Below are 11784 nucleotides of genomic sequence, written 5' to 3'. Positions count from 1 at the left end.
AGCAACCTGCCCATTGCTATGACCAGTGATGTGTCTGAATCCTCATCTTCCTTGCCCTGGATGCTGTTGACCATCCCCTCATTGAGCTCTGACTTCTTTTGATTTGTCTGTCACTTCAGCTGCTTTCCCACTTCCTTCTCCAACTGCTTATAATCAGATATCTCTATCCTCAGAGACCCAGCTAAACCAAGGCAGAACCTCATGTCAGGGACTTTGGAGAAGCCCAGGCCTGCTCTGTCATAACTGTCAGTGGTTCCCAAGGTTCTTCCACCTTCTCTAACATCTTTCCTTGACACTCTTAAGAACTCCTACACCTTTAACTATTATCATCTTTGTGTAAGTATCTCTCCAACATCTCTCCCAAATCTAGTCATTCTTTTCCAGCTCTCTCCACTGGAGACCCACTATTGTTTCATTTTCTCAGGCTCGAAAACTTCACTCATGTTGACCTATAGTAGGTATTCAATCAATGCTAGTTTCCGTCCTTCTCTCTCCATGGTTCCTCCACTTCCAATCAGCTTCCGCATCCCAGGCTGTGCCTCTGGAATCTGCTCTTCCCTTGCCCCGCCCACTCCCCCTTCCCCCCGCTCCCCCCACCCGTCCTCCCCCCAACCCCCCCACCTCCACTCATCTCAGTCCTTGTTGTCTCTCATCAGCCTCCTAATTGATGGTCCTCCTTTCCCACCCAACCCCACCCACCTGTAGCACTCATCACAACCCAGCCTTCACATAGCTGCCTGATACGTCATATGCCACCCTTCCTCACAAGCAAATCTCACAGCACTGCCAGCTATGGGCCTCCCTAACTCCTTTCTAGTTTCCTATTCCACTACCGCGTTTATCCTCTGCTCCAGGCTAGGAATTGGTCTGTCAGGCCTTTACCACACCCCCTGCTTCCTCATCTCCTTACGAGGCAGAGTTCATCCTTGGAAAAATTTGCGCTCTTCTCAGACCTGCACACACTCACCTGTCCAAACATATCCATCAACATTTATTTCAGAATTATGCTAATATCATACAGTAATAGTTGATTGAAGTTGGAACTCTGGGAAGTATATAAAGTTTTAATAACCTCATGGATCCTCATTAGTGTTACTGTTCCTTATTTATTCCACTTAAAGTGTTCTATGGTTTGTACTAGGCTTTAATTTGGTAGAGATTCTGTCTCTGTTGAAGGACCTATAGTCAACAAAAGAGGCAGACAAAATTTGTATGAATAGAATATTTGGGTTTTCAAAGTCCTGCTCAAGTGCTCCTTCCTTCTTGGAGCCTCTTATCACTCTCTCACACCTGGGAAACTCATCATTCTTTACTGACAGCTTTCTGGAGCCACACTGACGTTTGCGTGTATGCGATTGTCTCTTTGTCTTATCCACGCTAGACTGTAAACATGCTGAGGGCCAGGATTGGTGCTTATGTATTCGTGTGTTCTCAGCATCCCACAAAGTACTGCCACATGCTATAGACGATCGATTGTAGTATGTCAGTCAGATAGCATCAAATTGAATGGGTAATTGAGATAGTGGCCGGTAGAATTGAGAGCTTTAAAAATTCAGAGATGAGGCAAGAGCGGGGGGGATTAATGTTTGATTGGGGGGGACAGTGAACATTGACCTTTCTTCAAATTATAGAAAATGAAATGATAAGGAGGTTATGGAAGAATATTGTGCGTAGGAGCAAATACCTAGAGAAAAGGACAAACTTGAAGAGGAGGAGGTAAGGAGAGATGCCTGCCTGCATTTAAAGGTCTTTAGATAACCACGTGTTGGGTGTGATGGCCGGGTACAAGATGAGCCACTTCGGCAAACGTAAGCTTTAGTTCAATTAAATGTGATGCGATAGCCTGATACCAAGTGAAAGTATCCTATGGGCAAATGAAGACCTGGAACTTGAGCTCAGGTGAGAGCAAGATTGGGGAGTCGTCGGCAGAGAGACGCTGGCTCTCCATGAACATGGATGTAGAAAGAGAAAAACAGAGAGCCGAGGATCTAGGCATTTCCTCCGTTTTGGACAGAAAGGGGAAGACAAGCCAATCAGGAGACAGAGAACAGGCAGTCGGACATAGAATGAGAGGAGCCAGAGCGTGCAGAGTTATGGAAATCAATGAAAGTTCATATCGATGGAGGGGCTGGTATCTATATTGGCGATGCAGGTACAGCAGAGAGGTTGAGAGGAGAGCCAGCTCCTCCTCGAGCAGTTTCTACAGAAGCTTGTCTCCATAGGTTAGGGGCAAGGGGAAGCAGAGAATTCCAGAGTGATGAGGCTGAGAGACAGCAGTGGAGACAGCAGTGAGGTTTGGGGAGGACACTCAGAACTGCCAAGAGCCCTGCAGACACAGCAAGACGGGTGTGGGTGTTAAAGGCCAGGCTTTCTGCATGTTGGGAGCCTCCCAGGAGGACATCCCTCCCCCTCCGTCAGAATTTACCAGTGGAACATGATGACTGGAGTCAGTCATTTACCCATTTCATCCTCCTAATGAAGGGATATTTTTATGAAACTGCCACGATGAGTACTTTACAATGTATGAATATGAATGAGAAACACATTTACTATGCCAGAGAAGTAAAGTTTATTGGGAAGTAAATGAACTAGCCTCCTTGCATTCCAGAGAACACTGAAGAAGCAAGGAAAGCAGGAAACACAATAAGTACAGGAAACAGCCTAAAGGAAACCCTGGAGCTCAGATTGCAGGGAGCTGGACATCTGCAGAAACAAAGAAACTCAACCTTCAACAGGAAGGAGTTTGCCAGACATTGGGAGTTGATGATGCGTGTCTTTGCTTGTTGGGTCTGGAAGCATTTCCATGTCTAGAAATATCACAGTTGGCACGACAATGTTTCTAAATGGCAACTGAGCTTAACAAAGGCAGGACCTGGGGACCTTTCCTATCCTTGATCTAAACGGCTTCATTGTCATCTTCAAAGAGGGTGCAAGTTTTTAAATTAACAGAGACGCTTTTGAGAGCTGCCACAGGGCCCGCAGTAGCTGCTACTAGCATTGGTGGTGGCACACGGGTTGCCGGGAAGCCTGCAAAGACACAGAGATTTAGAATGGGTTACGGAGAGGAGTGGAGAGAGTCCCAGGGTGCCTAATCAGACAACCTGTGAATTCTCAATGGTTGAGTTTAATTGGCATCTATTTGTTACCAAATCCTTCTCCCTGTCCCAGAATACCTTGTGCAGAGGGGGAAATTGACCTTCTGAAAAATATTATCTCATGCTCTTGGGCTCTCGTCTGCCTTACTCGATAGTTATTGTTGTGAGTAACCACCTCTCTCTCATCACCTCTCCATTGTTAGTTCCTTGAGGCAGGGGACGTATGCCCTTCACTGTTGACCTTCCCCATTTGTTTAATTGTCAGATAGTAGATGCTTGATTAAGGTGTGCTGTTGGGTGAATTGAGAATATGGCCAACATGTGTGTGGCCACAATGTCTTATAGGCCCACCACACACGCTTTCCCAGAAATCCTTCGCCTCATACTCACTTGCAGTCCTCGCTCTCCAGCAGGCCCCGGTACGTGTTGATCTCGCTCTCCAGCCGGGCCCGCACATCCAGCAGCACCTGGTACTCCTGGTTCTGACGCTCAAGGTCGCTCCTGATCTCGGCCAGCTGGGACTCCACGTTGGTGATCAGGCCCTGCACCTGGGACAGCTGGGAGCTGTAGCGCGCCTCTGTCTCCGTCAGCGTGTTCTCCAGAGAGTCTCTCTGTGGGGGAGACAAAGAACATCTCAGAGCTGCTCCCTCAACGGGCTTCTCCACAGGGTTCCCAAGAAGTCACAAGCTTCGAGAGTTAGGGAGAGTGTGGCCCAAAGGGCATCCCACTGACTCCCATTCCCTGACTTCACATTTCTCACCAGGACGGCCGAACACTACCCACCAGGTTGTGCTGGGCCTGCAGCTCTATCTCCAGGGCGTTGACCGTGCGTCTCAGCTCGATGATCTCCGCCTGGTAGGACTGCAGCTGCTCCGAGCTGGACACCACCTGCCTGTTCAGCTCCTCGGTCTGAAACACCGGAGGGGACAAGACAGGCTCAGACCCTGCCTGAAAGGCTCTGAGGGGCCTCAGTTCCTGAGTGGCCACGTGCTGGGATGCCCACCTGCTTGATGAACCATTCCTCCACGTCCCTGCGGTTGGTCTCCACCAGGGCCTCATACTGACTCCTGGTCTCATTGAGCACGCGGTTCAGGTCCACGGTGGGGGCTGCGTCCACCTCCACGTTGAGGCGGTCTCCAAGCTGGCTACGCAGGGAGTTGACTTCCTGTTGGAGGAAGGGGAAGGAATGAACCCACAGAAATGGATCTGCTATCTTGGTGCTGTACGAAAGTCAGCACAATGCTACTGAAAATGCCCTGAAAGTAGAATCCTGACACAGGTATTGCAGGAATAAACCCAAGTAGGGATCACATCGATTCCTCTCCCACAAAACTGAAACAAGCTCCCATTTCCTATAAGACTAAGTCCAAACTTTCTGGCACGTGTAGCTCCCACCCCATTTCCCATCACCTCCCTGTGGGTACTGCACACCCAGCCATACCAGCCCATAGGCCACACTCAAATATACCCTGCTTCACCACTTCTCTGTCTTTACTCAGCCTCTTCCCTCCGATCACAAGACCCCAGTATTAAAATCCTCCTCCTCCCCATGACTTGCCTCTGAGAAGAGTCCCCTATCTCCTTTCCGGCAGACTGGATTGTTCCAGAGCATGCCACTCGTGTATCTCATGCAGTACTTAGTTCACTCTGCCTGTATTACACACTACGCTTTACATGTCCATCTGCCAAAACTACAGACTGACTGTGAGCTCTTTGAATAGGAAGCCATGTCTTCTTTCTTTTTTTTCCCCCATCTCTACCACCAAATTCAGGACCTAACAGTGACCAGCAGAGAGCAGGGCTCAATAAATGGATGTCCTTCCTTAGCATCTCTACCACCTGCCCAATGCTCACAGTTCACCTCACTCCTTGATTTGGGAATAGCATCCTTATTCCCTGAGCTGACCTTCTTCAGAGAAGGGTCCCAGCCCAAGGATCCTGACAGCAATTGCCTCCTGATTCCCAGTGCTAAAGGCTTAGCTCTGAAGCCTTTTTTTTTTTTTTTTTCTTTTCCTCTCACCTCCTCGTGGTTCTTCTTGAGGCAGAGCAGCTCCTCCCTCAGGGACTCCACCTGGGCCTCCAGGTCGGCCTTGCACAAGGTCAGCTCATCCAGGATCCTGCGCAGGCTGTTTATGTCCGCTTCTACCAGCTGCCGCGAGGAACGCTCCGTCTCATACCTGCACACACAGATTGGAGTGGGAGGATGAGCTGGGAAAGAAGCCGATCTCCCTGTCCGGCATCTTGTGTGCATGGGCCGGTCCTGGCTCTCTGTGAACTTATCCAGTTTTCCACCTCTTCCCTTCCATGTTTCCCTCAAGCTCTGCATGGATAGGCTGGAGAGGCCCCTCACTCACCCTAACCCCAGAAGGCACCCATGGGGCCTCGTGAAGTGGAAGCTCTCATTCTCCTCTCAATTTTATTGGTTAATATTCCATCAAATCAATCCATTCCCCAAGAACAATTAATTTCAGTTTCTGAATTTGAGGGTTTAAGAAGGCCTTCCGGAAAGACCAATATAGATGGAAGAGCAGACAGTGCATGAGTCTGGATCTCTGTTTGAAATTGGTTTTACATAACCAGCCTTAAGAGGAGAAATAAAAAGGGAGAAATGGCTTTCTCTTCCCTTCAAGGCAATGTTAGGCCCATAGGGCCACGAAAGAGCCCTGGGGGCCTTGGAGGTCACCTGGCCCAAAAGTCTCAACGTACTTGGTTCTGAAGTCATCAGAGGCCAACTTGGCATTGTCGATCTGCACCACCAGCCTGGCATTCTCAGACTTGGCACACAGAATCTGAAAACAAGATTCTACTGTGAGGACCACTTGAACTTGAGAATGTCTTGCTGTTCAAAGACAGCCAGCTCCTGCTGTGCCCGTACATGGGCACCACCCTCTCACCTTCTGCTGGAGCTCCTCGATGGTGCGGAAGTAGGACTGGTAGTTGGAGCACAGTTCGGGCTCCTGTTGCTGGCACCGCTCTTGGATGCGGCTCTCCAGCTCCGCGTTCTCCCGCTCCAGCTGGCGCACCTTCTCCAGGTAGCTGGCCAGGCGGTCGTTCAGGAACTGCATGGTCTCCTTCTCGTTGCCATTGAAGGAGCCCTCGCAGAACAAGCCACAGCTGCCCACGCTGGCGGGGATGTTGCAGGCCCCGGGCAGGGTGCAGCCGTGACAGCTGGGGGGCACGCAGGGCCGGGAGGAGCAGGTGGAGCGGCAGCTCAGGTTGGACAGGAAGCAGCTGTAAGGCATGGTGCTGTGAGAGTTGATGGAAGAGCAGGTGAGCTGATGGAGGTGGACGTGGATGAGGTTTGAGTCTCTCCTTCCTCCGTGGTCCTTTTATACTCTTAATGGTGGGTGGGGACTAGGCATACAGCATAGTTTCCTTTCCTAATTTTCCAGCTAATTCCTTTCAGCTAATTTTTTCCCCAAAATATGATAGTTAGATGCCGCCAAAGAGTCCCCTCTCATCCCATAAAATTATTCCACTCAGCTTGTGTCATACCAGGGTCTTCCTGGGTGCTAGTGGTTGGTGAAATCAGGGTGTCATCAGATGGCTTCAAAGAAGGCAGGATCAGCCCAGCTCCAAATGGCTCTCCCCATTACTCAGAAGGGACGACAGCCAGGGACACGGGTGGAGTTGTTTGGGACTCGTCACTCGTGAGGTTCTGCCGCTAGACTCCCTGGAAAGAGAGTTTGGAGTGAACAATCTTCTGGGTGGCCCTCTTCTCTCCAGTCCACCCACGTTTCAGTGTTCGGTTCAACTTGTCTTTATAGCAGAAACTTGTTGTGTGTTAGCTGCAGGCATCCTGAGCGTTACTCAGTGAGAGAATTGGTTGGGGCTTAGGGCATTTGTCAATACATGGAGAGATTGAATTAAGTGTTGCTGGTTGGGAAAGGAAACCAGCTGGATGGATGAGACTAACGTTAAAGCAGAGATCAGCAAACTATGGCCCCCAGGCCAAGTTCAGCCTGCTGCCTTTTTTTGTAAATAAAGTTTTGTTGGGCCACAGCTATGCTCCTTCATTCAGGTACTGTCCACGGCTCCTTTTGTGCTACCATGGCAGAGCTGAGTAGTTGCAACAGAGACAACATGACCTGCAAAGCCTACAATATTTCCTATCTGGCCCTTTACAGAAAATGTTTACTTACACTGAAGCAACAATCTCCCTAAAGATGAGAAAGGGAAGAAACATCTAGAAGGAAAATTATGCTGGGAATAATCCACAGAGTGAGAGATCCAGTGGCAGTGTTGAAACATAAATCTGAAGCATAATACTTCAGACTCAACAAGAAAGGAAAACCAGAAGGAGATGCTCAGAGCTATCCACGGTGACCATATCTCAAAGTCTCTGGAAATTTCTCTCACCTTATTCTTAGACTTATTCTTCTTTCTGAGAGCACTGAATACCCCTCGAGGTATGAATCTGCCAGCCTGAGAAGCTCTCGGAACAAGGCACAGTGCCCATGAGAGACTGTCACCCCTAAGAAGCGAACACCATCTCTGATGAGTGATCACCTCTCTGTCACCTCTGAGATGAGAGACCGTTTGACTCTTCCAAACCTTTGGAAATCTCCCTATTGCCCAACAATGCGTCTTATCAAAGTAGCCCTCCCATCTCAACTTCTGTTCTCTGTCACTCTACCTGTCCTTCGTTCCGCACAGAAGCAAAATCAGAGTTCAGAAAGATGTCCCAAAAGATTATTTGTAGGAGACGGTGTAAGCCATTTAAGACGGATGTGTCCAGATTTCAAACGCAGTGTGGGAGGAACAGAAAAGCTCACATTTGAAACTAAATAACCTAGGTTCACATCCTTACTGACAATATGAGCTTAGAGAAGTCCCCTTTATTGACTCTCATTTTTTCATCTCTTAAACTGAAGTACTAATAATGCTATCCAACTTATGGTTTTGTTGTGAAAGTTAAGTAAGATATTTTGTGTAAAAATGGTTAGAGGTGGGGGTGATGATGATTATTTATGTAACCTTCCTCCTACTATTGTTGGCTCAGATGAAGAATTTTGTGAATATTCAGTTTTCTTGAGCAGACACTGGGCACGTTGTCCGCGCCAACCCAATGGTGATCAAACCTCATTCACTTATCTTGCAAGCACTAGGGGCACAGAACTATATTAATGGATTAATCAACACAAATGCAAATTTTACACTTGGTGACTGGAATAGGAAATTGGCAGATGGCCCGTTGTCCCAAACTTCTCTGCTAAGTTCCTGATCTTGTGGGTTTGGCTATCTTATTTGGGGTGGTTCTTGAGGAGGACAAGTTCTCTACATGGGGTTGTATTGCCACCAAAGCCTCCTTTCTTGTACTGGCATTGAAGTGGGTTCTACTCATCCTCTGTGAATCCTCCAGCCTTATGTTTCCATACAAGCATTCATAGTAATGATGGTGGTGGTGATGTTGATGATGATGATGATGATGATGGTACCATTTCACGAATACTTACTATGTGCCAAACAAGGTGCTAAGTGCTATGGCACATTTGTCGTTTGATTCTCCCAACCACCTGTAAGATTGGCCTATAAAATTATTCCCATTTTACAGATAAATTAACAGATTGAGAAAGGCTCAGAATTTTCCGAAGACACAGCCAATTAAGTGGCAGAGCTAGGACTTGAACAATTCAGATGCCTAACTCCTGAGCCTGAATACCTAAACACAGTGCAAACATTTGGCATAGAAGCTTCTCTGGTTTTACGAGGAGAAGGAAATCTTAGATTCATTTCTGCCCATTGCCATTCTCTTTATAGGTTTTGCTTCTGGTTCTCAGTGGGGCCCTGTTCCCCAAACCCTCCCTACCCCATTAGTCCTCCAAAGGCCTCTCTGCCCAAGCAGTCATCTCACCTCGCTACTTTCTATGGCGCCTTCCTAACTAAGACCAAGTTATATTCATTAACTTTTCTCTACAGAGAAATGGTCATCCTTTTCATAATTGGTTGATGTGTCCAGATTAGAAATTAGATTGCCTTTGTTTATCATCTAAGCAAATGAAAAGGCACAATGGCATGACCTAAGGTCATTTAGAATCTGGGAGAAAGACTACCTGCCTTGCCCTAAACTTTTAGCCCTGTAAAAGTTTACCTCAGAAGTAAATTCTGTTTCCTAAGGTCAAAGAATTCTATAGCTAGAAGGATCTGAATTTACAAAGGAGAAAATTGAGGCCCAAACAGTGAGGTAGGAAGGAAATGAATATCAATAGATCACTTTCCAGTCTGGTAGTCTACTGTGACCCTCCACACACAGTGTTCCATCCTCACCCATAACTCTGGGTGTCTGGATTCCATTATTGTCACTGTGCATCAGAGACAAAGAATCTGAGACATTGGGAAGAAATTTAACCTGTCCAAATGACACAAGCAAGTAGACTCAAATCTGCCTGGCCCATCACATCTCATTGTGAATTAGAGAGATGAGACACTGCCTAGTCAGACTGCGTCAAAACATAAGAACTGGGAGAAAACATGGAAACGAGATCGTGAATTCTGATGTCAGCTCTGAGGACAAACTGGAAGACACACCTAGGCTTCCTATGTATTGCTTTGCTCTTCAATAAAATGGGGGCTAAAGAGTGACAAATCTCACAAGCTTGTGATGAGGCGTGGCTCCCGGAAGTAATGGGATGGGCTTTTATAGAGGAAAATGATGAGCGCTCCTGGATAGCCCTGCTCTTCCTGTAGACGCTGACAGCCTCAGGCCTCAAAGAACACAAATGATGACTTTGACCCCAGATATAAGGATGAAAAAAAATGCCTTAGCTCTACTCCATAGCAAATATAAAATTTTCAGGGAAATTGAAAGGAAAAGAATCAGCAAAAATATTTAGGATATAACGCTGGGGAAAAGCCAAGCATCTGAGAATGACATGCCCAGTGGGCTTGAGAGTTCAGACCAGGACAGCCCAGGAGCCAATAAAACAGGTTACCAAAGAGCACTGGACGTGCCAACTGGAAAGGGACCTAGGACCCTGAACAGAAGATGGGCCTGGGATGAAACAGTACCAAACAATGCTGAGTAGAGGATATACTGTTGGTGCAGAGCTGGGTGGGGGACTTGAGAAAGAAGTGGTGGTGTGAAAGACAAGAGGACAGTGTATAAATTCCACTGTTAGACGTGAAACCAAAAAAAGATAAGCATACATTTCTATCCTTAAGAAGCTTAGCTTGGCTTCTGCAAGGCAAAGGAAACAAGGAACAAAACAAAAAGCCCACCAACTGGGAGAAAATATTTGCAAATCGTATATCTGACAAGGGGTTAATCTCCAAAATATATGAAGAACCCACACAACTCAACAACAAAAAAACAAGCAATCTGATCAAAAAATGGGTAGAAGATATGAACAGACATTTTTCCAAAGAAGATATACAGATGGCCAATAGGCACATGAAAAGATGTTCAACATCACTAATCATCAGGGAAATGCAAATCAAAATTACATTGAGATATCACCTTACGCCCAAGACAATGGCTGTAATCACCAATATAAAAAACAACAAATGTTGGCAAGGATGTGGAGAAAAGGGAACCCTCATATACTGCTGGTGGGAATGCAAACTGTGCAGCCATTATGGAAAACACTATGGAGATTTCTCAAGAATTTAAAAATAGAAATACCGTATGACCCAGCTATCCCATTACTGGGTTATTTATCCAAAGAACTTGAAATCAACAATTCAAAGAGACTTATGCACCCCTATATTCATTGCAGCATTATTCACAACAGCCAAGATGTGGAAGCAACCCAAGTACCCATCAACTGATGATTGGATAAAGAAGATGCAGTATGTACATACACTGGAATACTACTCAGCCGTAAAAAAGACAAAATCGTCCCATTCACAACAACATAGACGGACCCTGAGGGTATTATGTTAAGCAAAATAATCCAGACAGAGAAAGACAAACACTGTATGATTTCACTCATATGTGGAAGATAAACTAACACATGGACAAAGAGAACAGATTAGTGGTTACCAGAGGGGAAGGGGGTCGAGGGGTGTGCATAAGGGGTAAAGGGGCACATTTATACGGTGACTGACAAATAATAATATACAACTGAAATTTCACAATTTTATAAACTATTATGACCTCGATTTAAAAAAACAAGCAGCAGCAGCTTAGCTTAGTGTTGGGTCAGCAACAATCAAAATGATTAATAATCCTAATAAGAATATCTGGTTTACAAAGTGTCCATAAACTTAATCTTCCGTGATCCTCTTGGCAGCTGTATAAAGCAGGGAGAGAAGAGATTGTTACTCCACTTTACCTTTGGGGAAACTGAGGTTCAGACAAACCACACATATTGTCCAAAGACACAGAGCTGATGAGAGGATAAGTGAGAACTAGAACCCAGGTCCGGGTCAGTGGGCTGCAACCTGGCTCCTTAGGATCAGCCGTGGAGCTTCTCAAAGTCCCAGTGACCAGGCTGCACCCCAAGGGCACAAAATCAGACTCTGGGGGCAGACTCAGGCGCAGTGATTTTTTAAATTTCCAGGGTGATTCCAAAGCACAACCAAGGTCAAGAGGCACTGTCCTCGTGTGTGTATTTGGCGATGATGAAAGAGCACCTGGAAACAGTTCAAAAGCCACGCGGAGATGTTTAAGGGAATGTAGGACACATTTATTTACAAAATTAAGGTGGAGCCATGAAGAATGAGATTTTTGTCTTTTAAAAAACATGGC

At 46.5% G+C, this 11784-nt stretch overlaps 1 protein-coding gene across 2 annotated transcripts; it reads right to left on the bottom strand.

The window, feature by feature from the left end:
• Window positions 1–2545: 2545 nt before the first annotated feature.
• On the bottom strand, window positions 2546–11557 carry LOC103565503 (keratin, type I cuticular Ha4). 2 transcript variants are annotated; one of them, XM_070561990.1, is made up of 8 exons: window positions 11369–11557; window positions 5990–6768; window positions 5802–5884; window positions 5116–5272; window positions 4099–4260; window positions 3879–4004; window positions 3486–3706; window positions 2546–3027 (listed from the first exon to the last, which is right to left on the bottom strand). In XM_070561990.1, the coding sequence occupies exons 2-8, from the start codon at window positions 6335–6337 to the stop codon at window positions 2943–2945; spliced, it is 1182 nt and encodes a 393-aa protein (XP_070418091.1). In that variant the 5' UTR covers window positions 6338–6768; window positions 11369–11557; the 3' UTR covers window positions 2546–2942. The 2 variants fall into 2 exon arrangements, with proteins under 2 accessions (XP_070418091.1, XP_008539793.2); XM_008541571.2 differs by lacking the exon at window positions 11369–11557 and having other exon boundaries at window positions 5990–7379.
• Between the last annotated feature and the right edge of the window lie 227 nt (window positions 11558–11784).

Source organism: Equus przewalskii, chromosome 10 (genome assembly GCF_037783145.1).
Source record: "Equus przewalskii isolate Varuska chromosome 10, EquPr2, whole genome shotgun sequence".
In the NCBI taxonomy this organism is placed as follows: domain Eukaryota; kingdom Metazoa; phylum Chordata; class Mammalia; order Perissodactyla; family Equidae; genus Equus; species Equus przewalskii.
This window is presented reverse-complemented; position numbering and strand designations above follow the sequence as displayed.